The sequence below is a fragment of the Aulonocara sp. 'chitande type north' Nkhata Bay genome, linkage group LG5, assembly GCF_057382095.1.
Source record: "Aulonocara sp. 'chitande type north' Nkhata Bay isolate Kocher_YH1m ecotype deep benthic linkage group LG5, A_spYH_male_GT1.1, whole genome shotgun sequence".
In the NCBI taxonomy this organism is placed as follows: Eukaryota; Metazoa; Chordata; class Actinopteri; order Cichliformes; family Cichlidae; genus Aulonocara; species Aulonocara sp. 'chitande type north' Nkhata Bay.
In genome coordinates this window covers 16,316,680-16,331,724 of record NC_141348.1, presented here as the reverse complement: position 1 = coordinate 16,331,724, position 15,045 = coordinate 16,316,680, and the positions used below count along the sequence as shown (strand labels likewise).

The 15,045-nt window shown below is 43.3% G+C and overlaps 1 protein-coding gene across 4 annotated transcripts in view; it reads left to right on the top strand.

Annotated features, from left to right (window-relative positions):
- Positions 1–1,454: 1,454 nt before the first annotated feature.
- tafa1b (TAFA chemokine like family member 1b) overlaps positions 1,455–15,045 on the top strand; it is a 126,576-nt gene continuing 112,985 nt past the window's right edge. For 3 of the 4 annotated variants that reach the window (XR_015129065.1, XR_015129067.1, XM_086291661.1), the window contains exons 1-2: positions 1,455–2,272; positions 4,303–4,439. Coding sequence is in view for 1 of the 4 variants with exons in the window: in XM_086291661.1 (XP_086147787.1) it covers positions 4,316–4,439 (124 nt within the window). In the remaining 3 variants the exon portion in view is untranslated. The remainder of the gene's footprint in view (positions 2,273–4,302; positions 4,440–15,045) is intronic. The other variant, XR_015129066.1, reaches the window with a different exon arrangement.

The window sequence follows — 15,045 nt, the reverse complement described above, 5'->3', positions numbered from 1 at the left end:
GACAAAATGAAATCCAAGCATGGGTACTATTAATAATTCTTACACGCATGCAAAAAAATAAGCTAATACAAAGATGTACAAATGAGCCTGTTTATTAGTAATCAAGCCACTTTGTGCAAATACGCGTTTACAATGTAGACGCACTAATCATTGTGGTAATTACGCTGCAGTTTCTGCCTAATGCGAATCTGGTCACTTAACATGTGGTGTGCTTTACCCAACAGAGATCCAGATGGCAGCGCCACTATTCATAACTGTCTTCCCAATAGATTATTACAGAACTATGAAAAAACAACAGCAACACATGGCTTGAACTGCATCCACGACATTTTTCAGTCTTAAGACGAGTAATTTTAACAGCTTTTTACCCACTTGCTCCGCACTTTGCACTGCAGGAATAATATCCCCATGTGGCATTTTGTCACACTGTGTGTTTTTTGACTTCAGCCCTTTTCCTGCAGATTTTAACTCTGTGGGGCTGTGTGCATCTGGCTGTCACATCCCACTATGGCGTGTAAAGAACAAGCAGAGGTGATAACACAGCAGCGCAAATAAGTCCAGGATGCCCCGAATCATGGCACCCTGACCAGCAGCTGAAACAAAAAAAAAAAAAAGATAGCCCAAAAATCACAGCCAATCAGAAAGCTGATTTTTTTTTTTTTAGCAACAAAGCTCTCATACAGAGAAATAGATTGTTTCACTGTGCTCGCACATCACAGAACGCAAAGTGTAGGAACACGGATCTGAGAATTATCCAGATAGTCATCATCAAGTTCATCTGTATTACTCCTCCGCAGTAACAACACTCTCTTCACTGTCTGCAAGTTTATTTAGCCCCTCTGAGTATTCTTGTGTGCAGCATACGGTTCACTTGAAATATCACACTATGAGTGAGTCAGTCATGGCAGGTGTGTGGGAGTGGCATATACAGTAAATCTCTGGTTAACATTAGGATGAATTAAAGAGGAACTCATGCTTGTAGAGGAAAATTCAGTATATTGGAGGAAATGGTACTCCACACACTCCATACAAACACACGTGTCACACGTGACCCACACCAACTCACACGCATACAAAAAAAGAAGAAGAAGAGAAGAGATGGGTTTCCTTTAAAGGGAATAGATTTATTGTCATGGCTCTTTCCCATTCAATTCGTTTCAGGGGTGGCAAGATGTTTTCTGAAGGGTTTGTGGTTTAAAAGAAGGAAAAAACAAATCCTCGCTGATCACCGGGAAACTAGAGGAAGAGCAAAGCCAGCTCACAACATGTAATATGGTGATTGCAGAGCTGAGATGAGGCACCCTGCCTTCTATTAAAAGTGCTGTGCTCGGAGCATTTCACTTTGACCGATAATTTGCTGGAGGGCGATGACTAAAACAGACGCACACTCCCTCTCTCCAACTCACACTCGCAGGCGTGCACGTGGACGCAAACAGATTCAAAGTGAGCTGAAGGCTACACTCGCACGTCTCCCAGTGCTCTGGATGGGAAGCCGGGACGTAAAGAGAGGTGGGTTAATAAAGCATGCCTCATTTGCCGATGAAGTCTTGATGCAGAAGTGGGTAGTCTTGCTTTAAGACGTGTGATCTGACTCTCTCAGCTCTCTCTCGCTCTCTCGCTCTCTCCCTTGCTTTCCAGCTGGGCTACATTGTAATACACACACACATGCACACTCACTCACATTCGCTCTGCCTGTCTGACACAGACTCTCTACTTAGAGCGCTGGAGAGAGGACTGAAGCTCACACTATCAGCACTGCTTCTCAATGGGGGGATGCAGCCAAGAGCAGACAGAGCAGTCATTCCACTGGAGCCTTCCGCTGCACGCGTGAGAAGAAGACGACAAGTGAGGAGGGTAAATTAGCTCCCTGTCAACAGAACATAGGAGTTTTACTGACGGAGAAGAGACACTGAAGGAAGGAGAGCACATCTTCACGAATGTGGCTGAGACAGCAGTGACATGATCAGCCTTCCATCCCTCAAATCCTGGCCAGTTTGTAACAAAGACCCCTGGGTGTTTTGCTTTTGGTGACTGTTTGTGTTGCCAAAGGATTTCAAAAAGAACCTGAGCAGCAGGGGTCCAAAAGGATATATAGAAAGGAAAGAACAGCCTTTTTAGCTCCCTTTTGTGCAGTGTTTGGCTTATCTGTTAGTGGAATTTCAGGCTGAAAACCCTGGCTCCCAAGTATGGATGGATTTAAGACTGAGGAGTGAGTCTGCTGGGCAGGCAGTGATTCTGACTGAACTCCTTTGCTTCTGAACGCAGCGCTCAGGTAAGGGCGTGGGGGGCTTGAATGGAGCACCTTTGGTGTTTGGGGATGGGGTAGGAGGGCTGTTGATTTAATTCCCCACAGTATACTGCCTGCTGAAAAATGCATCTGGTTTATGTAAAGATATGCTGGAGTCCAAGTAGAAAAGCTTTTCTAGCCTCAAGAATACATTTGAACCAAGATGCTAAGTTTCCACCTATGTTTAGAATTAGAATGAATAGTTCCACATAGCGGTAGGTGACCTCCCCAGATAAACAGTACAGGAGTAGCAGGCTAAGCACTAAACAAATATAGTTCTTGGAAAGATGTGGGCTATTTACAAGCCAGCGGACAAGGGTGAGTGATTTCCTCCCGGTGTATTGCAATCAGGTAGACAGGTCTATGTGTTAGGGAGTCACTGCTTAAACTTGTCTCCGCAGCATTAAGACGAGCGGGCTCATAAAACCGCCTTACTTTGTTAAATCCACGCTGCACGCAGGTGCATCAGGGGGTTATGCGCCCGCAGGTGTGTCTGCTGCTTCTGCTCCGAACCGCATTTAAAATCTCACGCTAGACTTACCTGTTACGCACAGATGAGCGGCTGCCTCTCTTTTAAGGCGATAAAACCGTGAGAGCCAAACCGGCTCTTGTGAATTCTTTTGTTTCCCGCAAGGAAAACGAGATGCACGTGAGTTTTCCTGTCTGCTTTTCCTCAAAGCTGGTTGTGTGTGTTTTTATTTCTTAAGTTCCTTTAAAATGATACTAATACTCCTCCTCCTTTCGATGATAAACTGTGTGTGTTCACATCAGGTGATGTTTTTATTTTTTTGGTCAGAACGTGCACCCTCCAAGTCTGTGTAATAAACAGCAAAGCACACAAGCGCAATTTTTTGTTTGAATATATAATAAATGCAGCCCGATAAGAAGAACACGATAGTTTTTTTTAATGTTTTTTTTTCTTTTTCTTTTTTCTTTTTTAAGGAAAATAAACCCACAGGACCCGTTCATATTTCCACAAAACCGGATTATGATGGATTTAGTGCAGGGGTGGGGATTTACAATGTGCTGTTAATAATTATATGCTTAATTTTCGCTGAATATTAAGCAGCCTCAATGTCACTGAGGGTAAAGAACACATGGGTAACATTTAATACCTTAATGGCTTTAATCTCAGATGTACATCAAACCAGGAGGGGGTGGGGGGTTCTGAAAGTGTATTATTAGATCAGAACAGATCATTGGCACTTAATTTGGAAAACTGGAGCATTTAGATTTTCCTTTATTGGCAGGTTTAGTGTTGGTAAAGAGTGTAAAAGGACAGGTAGAATCAAACACTACTAAATTCATAGTTACATTAGAGTCATGACATCACTTCAGAACATGTGATTTGTCATTTGGCTGAATATACTAAATGAGCTCCTCAGCCTTATATGTACTAATTCTAAACACACTAAGACACATTTCTTGGTTGGGGGTGGGGGGTGGGGGGTATGCTGTGGAGAGAGGCCCTAATAACACCTGGAAAGGAGGAGAGCCTCATTATTCAATAAGGGCTAAGGCGTGTCTCCATATGCTGGCCCTCACCAGCCATTAGGCAGTCGCTGCACAAATCTGCAAGAAGGCTGCCTGTGCTTAGAAACACAGTCTTGCTGTTGTTTTTAATAACTCTGGTTTTCCTAAAAAGGGGTGAATCATTCTTACAGTCTAAAAAAAATTGGAGGCAGGGTGTTTTTTCCCCCCGTGTTTCTTTGCTCTCCTTTTTGTGGTGTGATATTAGCATGTTAAAGTTTGTGTTTGACCGCTGGGATTTCCCTCAAAGCCCCTTTGTCGTCTTTTTCTTCCCATTAGCTGTGTTACTTTGAAAAAAAAAAAAAGAACAGGTGACAGTATTCGACGCGGTGGTCTTGATGTGTGTGGTTGATGTCAGCATTGTTTGTCTTTTTGGCACATGAAATAAACACAGTGTGTGTTGTAAATATATATGGAGACATGCTGTAATACAACTCTGCCCCTGTCCCCCTGTTGTTTCTCCCCCGCGGCGTGCCATCCTGCAGACTCGGCCTTACCATGTCCTGGTTGTTGGCCATGTGGATTAGCCTCGGCTTCCTGCTGCTGTGCCAGGCAACTCTCTACCAGACCATCCAACAGCACCATGTGGCCCGGCCTGGTCGCACTGACATTCTCACCCTGGGTACGTGTCCCTCTTTGTCAGATTTCAGCTTCATAGCACCCTGTTACAGTGAAACATGGTGCCCTCTCCATGGGGCAGCAGTTGTCAGCTTTGGCTGTTTAAAAGGCAACAGCGAGACACTGCTGCAGTATGTCAGGATGATTTGCCACGGTACTGTACAAGATGATTCACTGTGCTCGCAGTCATACAAGATAAGCAAAGACAGCTACCTCTAATCATGCATTACCCTAGGTTAATTTAATCAAACCTACCCATATACATTTTTTGCAACCTATTGGAGAAATATGGCTGCTACGCCCCATCTCTGTGTGTAGACCTCAACGAGGACGACATCCTTTCAGCACTCCGAGTTAGCTAGTGGAACGATGATTCACAGTCGCGATGTGGAATTCTTGACTACTGCAGCGTGAATCTTGCTGGCACACTGTTACGAATAGGCCAAGCTGTAGAGAGAAATCCCCATTACTGTGCTGGTAGCCAGGGGAGCTTTGATCACTGCGGCTTAGATAGAAATGACAATTATGTTCCCCTCTTTTGCACTGGAAACATTTGGCAATTAAGCCCGACGCCTTGCTGCACTGTAAGGGCAAAAGGGGAGGTAGACACAGAGGTGGCTCTAATTCACTGATTACGGAGAAGCTTACCAGAATCGCTTATAGTGTATGTAGAACTGTTACACTGGAGGCGAAGGTTTTTAGAGCAAAGCAAGTGCTTTCCTTAAGCTTCTAACAATAAGTGCGACTTCTGTGCTGAACTCTTGTGTGGAGCGGAGCTTTCTGTGGATGCCAAGCGGCTGTTAAACATTGATGCTATCTTCTGCTTGGTTCCCTTTTGTGTGTGTTGCATTGCCAGGCAAAAAGACAGTAATTGAAGCACAGCAAGTGGGAAAAAAAATCCAGCATTGAATTCTCTATGCTTGTGTTGAACATTGGTGGCTTTAAGCAGCATGTCAGAGAGCTGGCGTACTTTTTTCTGTGGAACAGCTGACACATGAAAATCCCAGCTATGATAGATAGAAAGTTCTCAAAGTATCCCAGCCCCGTTAATTGGAACAAGACAGTAAGGGATGAGCAATAGAGAGCTCAGAATGAATTTTTTAAAGGCTGCCTTCATTTTCTTTTTTTTACCCCCCTTTCCTTTCTCCTCCTCCTCCCTTTTTTTTGGGTTTGACTGGTTGGCAAGTCAAGCTTGGTGCCAAAGATGTACAAGGAAGTGCATGGCTCAGTAAATGTCTTTTTTGAATAATGCAGTGATCCCAAAGGGGCTGAGGGGGGGGAAGTAGTGGTTGGCCTCCACACCCTTCCTTGTACATTTAGAAGAGGCATCCAACCACAAGATGGTGATAGGGAAGGGTTTTTCCTGTCAGACAGATCAACTCATGCATTTACTGCACCGAGGAGGGTACAGGGATGTAAATGAAGTCTCGTCTTTAAGGCCATTATGCTGTGGCCTTTCCTCATGGGTGCTGTGGGGATACTGGAGCTGTGTTTAGGGTGCATTTCAGTAGCAAGTTTCAAACACAGAGATGGGTGATTGACCCAGATTTAATTCATGTTACTGGGGTGTTTCTGGTTGGGCCACTCAATTTTGAATAACATCTCTGGGATTCTCACTGAGACGGGTGCAATGAGTAATTTCTAGAAAACTTTAAAACTTAACAAACAGAGACAAATAGACAAGTGCAGAACAATGCACTTATAATCTTAGTCTGCCAGTGTATTATGAAGTTTTACAGTCCTAATCAGCAGACTTCCCAGCAGGCATTGTTCTATCACATCTGACTGCTCACAGAATGCATCCCCTCCAGCTGCTGTTGTCTGACTGGACAATTTACTGTATATCATGTTTTTTGGGTTTTTTTTTTTAGAGGATTAAGCTGACATCAATCTTACTCATCCGTGAAGTGGCGTTAACCGATCTAACCAGAACTCCTCTCTCAGAATTGAAATGCTATGATGAATATTTGAATTAGAATTGATTTTATAATTTGAGAAGCTCTCTGGTTTCATTGAGGCCAGAACCCTCAGATATAAATAGATATGGCTATGTAGGACGTGGCAAGAAAGAGATGTCTTGCCTTGAAAAATCCATTGGCTTTCACGCTCTGCTGTTTTCCATAAGCGGATGTTTCTGTGTTTCTAAAGAATGATATCATGTGCTGCATGGTCCTACTGCAAGTTAAGTTTCAGTAGAGCTTTCCTCATGAAGCACTGAAACATATTTTGTGAACAGAAGTATAATGTTACATTAGACTAACATGCTTTATGTTTGCTATTAAGTCACAATTTTTAAAAGATACATTTCATTGAGATGATGATGCTGAAATTGGAGGTTGGTACCTTTAAAGAAAACATGCCCTGAAATTACTTTGTGTGGCTCTGTGAATGCAGCTTGGCAGACTGCCTGAGAAACTGAGTGGTACAAAAGCTAACAAACAAAAAACCCACAGCGAAGGGGCTGTGTGGGTATATATATGAGGAGGGGAAGTGAAGGTCATGTTATCTTCCAGCCTGTTGAAGCAGCTAACAGTTTTTGAGAGATCAGCTTCTCTGCCTCCTGCAACAGTAACTCACAGCACACGTTAAAATAAGGCACCACAGATTGGGCGAAGATTTCACATTGCACTTGTTTGTTTATTTATTTCTCCAAACGTTTCAGTGACAAATCGCCATAGACACGGCTGATGCTGCGATTGAGTAACGAGTTGCCCGACTGCTTCGTCACCTGCTCGGGAAGCGCGGCGCCGCACTCTCTCCCGCGAGCCTCCGCTTCACACAGCCTCCCGCGTGTCCTGCTCGTGCGGCTGAAGATTGATGGTGCCCTGATTCTGGGAAGCCAATTCTGGTCTCTCAAGAAATAATCCACTACATTGACAGATGAGCTGAATGTGACATGACACACACAAGCCTGGCTATGCACTCTCCCCACCTGCCAGCACAGTGAGCACAAGTTCTCACTGCCAAGAGTGCTGCTGCACAAACCAGGCCACTCTTGATAAATAGTACTGGTTTTCAGTGTAACCAATTTGCATTTACATTGTCAGTGCATTTGCTGGCAGAAGTTAATGGAGAATTTGTGCCTCCTAATGATAAAATGAAACACGCTCCCTAATGCGTTGTCTGATAAGAGTTTTGTCATTAAGTTATACTTAGCAGGTGCTCTACCTATTTACCCTTGCTGCATGCATGAAGTCAGCGTACAGTTTATAATATATCAATACCAAGAGGAGCAGTCTTGATATAACAGCACCTTAGCCGCTGCTTTGTTTTATTATTTATTATTATTTAAGAGAGACTTGGATCTAATAGAGCAGGTGCAGCTGTAAAACTAACTAGGCTGTCACACCCTGACAGGATCCGGTTTTATTCTCCAAATTCCTCGTCAGCCGCAGCGTTGCGGTGTATCTGCATTGTTACAGAACTGCACTTGTACTAATTACGTTATCTGGTGTTCGTCAGAGAAAAAAACAATTGGAATATGAAATCAACTGTGAGTGTCAGCTGTAAATGCACTGATTTTAAAAAAAAAAGTTTATTTCTTTTATTTTTTTCATGGACGTGAAACATGTTACATGTAAAAACACAAAAGGGGGCTATGATCTAACTGAAAAGGCTGATAAATAATGCAGTGGTGCTGCTGTTATGTTTTTATCCATTGATCTGAAATGGACTGTAAAGTCTAATCCCAGATGATTGGAATGCATTTTAATGAGCTCATTGTTCAATGTGGCATAATGCTCTGTCGCTGTAGAAGTTTTCTTTGAGGTGGAAAATAAAAAACCCTCCACGTAATTACTTTGATTAGCCAAGATGCATCACATGGTCAAGTAAGGGCAACAGCATAACCGTAAGCAGGGATGTTGGTTAAATTAGGCAGCATGTCTCCAGCTCTGAGAACACATCCTGTCAAAACACCACAGAGCTTAACTCTAACTTTATGTAACAGTGAGCTGTATGGAGTTTTCTAGGGAGATAAAAAACAGACAGGATACAGGGTGTTAAACCTAAACTATGAAACGGATTTAGGAAAGCTGCCAGATTGGTAAATGAGGATAGCACTGACATCTGGAAGCTGTACATATACACAGTATGAACTGATTTTTTATTATTTTTTTTACTTCAGAAGATATACGATTTCTCTTGCAGCACTTTGGAACTCTAAGAAATTAACTTCACAGATTTAAGAACCAAACGCACACACAGTTTTTTTAAAAAAAAAAACTTGGAACTCATTTCCGTAGTTGTCACACTCCTCATTACAATAGCTCGGAGTTAGCGGCGCGAACAGGCGGAGGAACGCACAGTGGCAATCTCGTCACTTTGGTGCTTTTGAACAGCCGATCCATCCGTGCTACCCACAGGAAGGTAGGAGCGCATAGGCTGCGTTCTCGTCATCGAATCAGCTTTATTTGCATCCTCATTAGACGATGGGGACTAATTAGTGTGAGAATTTATGGCAAAAGAAAATTCAATGTAATTACAGTCACTTGAATGGATGATGCCTTAATCTTATTTTTGCAAAGTGGATGAAAAGGATTTTTTTTTATCTGCTTGGCAGCGTTGGTGCATTGGTGAATATTGAAATACAACGTAGTACAGTACAAGACACACACACACACACACACACACACACACACACACACACACACACATTTAAATCAATAATATGCAAGGTTCTGGTATGACCTCTGAATAAGCTCAGTTTTCTTGTTTGTTAAATTTTATCTGTTATCTTTTTTTTGTAAATGAATATTTAGTCAGTCTGTGTGTGTCTTTTTTAAAAGAAAAGAAAAAGAAAAAAAAAAGAACCAAAATGTAACTACCGGGTGATGAAAATCATAAATTACATATCACACAAATTCAATTAGAACCATTCGTTTTGCGAACATGACATCTACAAATCCGGCCTTTTGCCAACAAAGGAAGTGAAATCCTATAATCTACCTCCACATGGGATTATAATTGCTTTGAAAATGGCAGGCTTAGGTGGAGAGCTCATCAGCGCTATGTGATCACTCACATTTTATCACACAGCATGCCCTTCAAGGTAATGAAAGCAACCTTTCTAAAAAACTAGGCAATAACTGTCTGATCATTTAGGTGCCGAGCAGCACTCTCTTCACACCAGCCACCCCCACCACCGCCGCTGCCACCACCGACTCTTCATCCTCTTGCCGCCCATTCCCCAGCCCACCCCTCCTTCATCTCCTCGTCTCTATCGGCCCTTCAGACGATTTGTCATGGATCAGATGAGACAATTTGTCATGGATTAGTGCACTTAAATGTCTGTGTGATAGTGGAAGCAGTCACTGGAAAAGCTTAGGAATCCTATTACACTGCGTTTTATGGCCGGCAAGAGGGGAGAAAGGACTATAGGTTGAACTGGTGCTTTCTATCGCCTGTGCACCATTTCTTGACTTTTTTTTCTCCCCTCCACACATAATCAGATATTCACTTAGAGGTGAGCTTCACTAATGTGTCAAACTGGAAAAGTAGATGAGCTTCTCTGTGTTCTTTCCTGAGTAACCACTTCTAAAATGACCAAATCTCAGGTAACTGTCAAACTTTTTTATTTTTTTGCACAGTACAGTCGCACTGATATATGTGTCACCAGCTGTGACTTTATTGAAAATGCCACTTGCGTCTGTTAATTAATGAATGAATGAAGATTCACTGCTTCATGTGCCCCCTCGACAAACGTAGTCCGATTCACCTGTGACAGTTCTGCCGTGTCATTGGGATTTATTTACTCAGCGAGCGGTCTTTTTCCATCTGAAGCCTTTAACTGCGTGTGCTCGGGAGTATTTTTCACAATCCTGGAGTGATTAGATGGTAGATTAGATCCTGTTCTTTTCTGATGTTAGATAATTGTGACACACTGAGTGAGCAGGTGCTATCGAGCATGGGTGGCTCACTTCACCAATTATTTTTAAGAATGTGAAGAGCATTAAAATAGACAGGTCTCACATCGCCCAGCTGTCTAGCAGCATACCGAGATACACATCTGTGTCTTATTATCCCATGTTTATCTCAGAGTAGTCCAGTTACATGTAGCACATCCATTCTATTTATACAAAGCATATAGTTACTATATCATACATCACTGCCATCTTTATTCATACAGTAGCTACGTGCGGCTTCCCGATTGCCTCCGGGCTCCTCGAGCCCTTCAGTAGCATCTCACTGAAGTGAAATGGGTTGCTTATGCTAATGGAGCGAAAAGACACAATGCCAGGTAATTGTGATGCAAAAGAGCTACTCCGCCGCATCAGTTAAAACCACTGCAGGGGACAAATGTTACTCATTCAGTGTTTTGTTTGCAGAGGTCTCACTTTGCCCGAGCAACTCATTTATCCAGTGGCAGTCAAATTAGGTTTGTCTTAACCGTGCTACAGGTCTTCTTCTGGTAAGCCATTCCAGTGAGGCTTTTAAATCGTGCATTGCTTTGTACATGTCGTTGTCGTCACTGTCCGGCAAATGTGAACAGACAGCAAACAGATCCTAAAGACGAGTTTCATTCTGTCATGATGTCATCATCACTGTTTTAGCAATGAACTTGAAGCTCATGCAAGGGAAAGGGCCATTTTACTGATTCGTCCCACCCCCTCAGTTCCCCCTCTGATGGTTTGCAGTGTACACAGATAAAAACATTGCGTCTAGTCTGAAGTAATCAATTCTGTTTTCGTTTTATTGAGCGAGCAGCGGTGAGGGAGTTTACCTTTTGAGTGTCTTAAGTAGTTATACTTAAAAATCTTCCTTTAAAGCACATCATGAAAGGCAATGTGAGAATTATTACACAACTTCTGCAGTTTCTTGGTGCTCAATAAAGATTTGTAGGCTCTTTTATCCTATTTTTCCATTTGACAGCATGCAACTTTATTTTAATATATAAACTCAGTAGACACTTCATTAGGTACACCTAATAAAAGTTGCTGGATCCACTTTTGCCTTCAGAGCTGCTTTAATTCTGTGTGGGATCAATTCAACAAAATGCTGGAAACATGGTCTATTAGGATTTTTGACATGTTAGCATCAAAGAGTTGCTGCAGATTTGTCAGCTGCACATCCATGATATGAATCTCCCATTTCACCAAAGGAGCTCTATTGGATTGAGATCTGGTGACTGTGGATGCCATTTAAGTACAGTGAACTCAATGTCATGTTCAACAAACCAGTTTGAGATGATTTGAGCTTTGTGACACGGTGCTTTATCCTGCTGGACGCAGCCTTTTGAAAATGGGTACACTGTGGTCATAAAGAGATGGACATGGTCAACAACAAGACTCAGGTAGGCTGTGGCGTTTAAGCGGTGGGGAGTTGGTCCCAAGGGGCTCAACGTGTGTCAAGAAAATAATATCCCCTGTACCATTACACAGTAATGCCAAGAGCACCAGCCTGAACCTTTGATACGAGGATCTCTGGTTTCTTTTTATTTATGCCATAGTCTGACGCTACTATATGAATGTCTCAACAGAAATCAAAAGTCATCAGACCTGGCAACATTTTTCCAGTCTTCTGTCCAATTTTGGTGAATCAGTGTAAATTGTTACCACAGTTTCTAAACCTAAGTCTGCTGCTGTAGCCCTTCTGCTTCAAGGTCCGATGCTAACTGGGTAAAAAGAAAGGTTGCCAGGTTGTACTTTCTGAGATGCTTTTCTCCGTACATTGGTTCTAACAAGCGGTTTTTTGAGTTAATCTTGCCTTTCTGTCAGTTCAAAACAGTCTGTTCATTCTCATCTATGGTATGTGTGTATAATATGCATTGCAACTGAAATTTCTAAGTTCTAATAATGCTGTTTCTGCATCAGGAAATGGCTTAACTACTGTATGCTACTTTCTCTGCACCAGTAAACAAACAAACAAACAATGTTTGCTACCAGCTAGTGAATGTAGTGAAGGAATTGCCTGCTAAAAATAAGATATCTTCTTCAGATATTAGAGGAGACCAAAACATAATGAATATTGGACTTCAAATCAAATCAAATCAAATCAAATCACTTTTTATTGTCACATCACATGTGCAGGCACACTGGCACAGCACATGCGAGTGAAATTCTTGTGTGCGAGCCCCACAAGCAACAGAGATGTGCAAACACAACAACACAAACGAGCAAAATACAAGAATGGCCAACCTGAAACTAATAAATATATGTACAATATATAATAGTGTATGCATTTCTGGATGTGTATACTAAATATTTTCCTGTGTGTGTGTGTGTGTGTGTGTGTGTGTGTGTGTGTGTGTGTGTGTGTGTGTGTACACATTTTTACAAATTAAATAGTAAAAAATAAAATAAAATAATAATAATAATAATAATAATAATAATAATAATAGTAAAATATATAAAATATACAGAGTTGAATATGTGCAAAACAAGTGGCATTAATGTACAGTATGGAGTGCATAATGTTGAAGTTCCAGTAGTGAAGCTGAGGTGTCTATGACGTGTTCAGCAGTCTGATGGCCTGATGGAAAAAGCTGTCTCTCAGTCTGCTGGTACGGGACCGGATGCTGCAGAACCTCCTTCCTGATGGAAGCAGTCTGAACAGTTTATGGCTGGGGTGACTGGAGTCCTTGATGATCCTCCCCGCTTTCCTCAGGCAGCGCTTCCTGTAGATGTCTTGGAGGGAGGGAAGCTCACCTCCAATTATCCGTTCAGAGCACCGCACTACTCGCTGGAGAGCTTTGCAGTTGTAGGCGGTGCTGTTGCCATACCAGGTGGTGATGCATCCAGTGAGGATGCTCTCAATGGCACAGTGATAGAAGGTCCTGAGGATGCGGGGGCTCATGCCGAATCTTTTCAGTCTCCTGAGAAAGAAGAGGCGCTGCTGCGCCTTCTTCACTGTTTTGTTTGTGTGTACTGACCACGTAAGATCCTCAGCCAGGTGTACGCCAAGGAACCGGAAGCTGCTCACTCTCTCCACAGCAGCGCCGTTGATGGTGATGGGGGTGTGTACTTCTCTGCACCTCCGGAAGTCCACTATCAACTCCTTTGTCTTTGCGACGTTGAGGGTGAGATGGTTGTCTTGACACCAGTGGGTCAGGGCGCTGACCTCCTCCCTGTAAGCCGTCTCATCACCGTTGGTGATAAGACCCACCACTGTAGTGTCGTCCGCAAACTTCACAATGATGTTGGAGTTGTTAGTGGCTGTGCAGTCGTAGGTGTAGAGTGAGTACAGGAGAGGGCTCAGTACACACCCCTGTGGAGCACCAGTGTTCAGTGTGATGGGGGATGAGGTGATGCTGCCCAGTCTGACCACCTGGCGTCTGTCAGACAGGAAGCTAAGGATCCAGCTGCAGAGGGAGCTGCTCAGTCCTAGATCCTGCAGTTTCCTGTCCAGCTTCGAGGGAACGATGGTATTGAATGCTGAGCTGTAATCTACAAACAGCATTCTCACATACGTGTCTCTCTTCTCCAGGTGTGACAGGGCAGTATGTAGTGTCAGGGCTATGGCATCATCAGTGGACCTGTTGTGGCGGTATGCAAACTGTAGAGGGTCCAGTGAGTCGGGTAGTGCAGAGCAGATGAAGTCCCTGACCAGCTTCTCGAAGCATTTGCTTACGATGGGGGTCAGGGCTACAGGTCGCCAGTCGTTCAATGAGGAGATGGTGGAGGATTTGGGTACAGGGACGATGGTGGCCATTTTGAAGCAGGCTGGGACTACAGACAGAGAGAGGGAAAGGTTGAAGATGTGCGTGAACACTCCAGCCAGCTGAGCCGCGCATGACCTGAGGACGCGGCCGGGAATCCCGTCCGGACCAGTAGCTTTGCGTGCGTTCACCTTCCTGAAGCACTTCCGCACATCCTCCTCAGACACAGTGTGCGCACTGACGTCATCCGCGGTGCGCACACTGTCCGGTGGACACGGACACCACTCTGAATGAAACCTATCTTGTTGCCTTTTATATGCACACCTTACTTCTAAACACTCATGCCATATTCATATTTAGACCTTCTGTGTTTCAAAAATTGCTTTCACACTTCTAATAACATGAAATTTCAGTTGCATATTTGTTGCCAGGGAGACTCCATTTTTCAGTCCAGTCCAGTCATTCGAGCCCTGACTGTGGGACAAAAATGGATTATGGGGTTTGGAATTATGGAAACAGAAATCTCTTGCTTGAATATGTCCCCACTTGTCAAACAAATGATTGAAAGTCTGTCTAAATTTTCCACCCGGGATGCTCTGTCAGCATTAGCTGAGGTCTATTTGTCTTGTCTGATGTGTCTGGATGAATCTATGCGACTGCTGGGCCGAGGCACCACCGTATTGTCTTATCAGAGCTTTATCTGACAGCAGACGCTCTAATAATGGAAGTTAGGTTGAGATGTCACAGCTAACTATTTATCACCGCTGTACAGAGTAAGACACATGAGATGGACACAGCCAAATGCTTGTATAAACAGACAGGAAATCACATTTTAATCTGCTCCAGCCACCATGTTTTAGAGTTTTCTCGCTATTTTGCATCTCGTATTAATATGCCAGTCACTCATACTGTACACAGTAACAATGGTGACAGACTGCTGAAAAAGGAGGAGGAGAATTAGTGTCCATGGGCCCCGTAGTGTATCTTCATTTGCCACAGTATCTGCAGCACATGT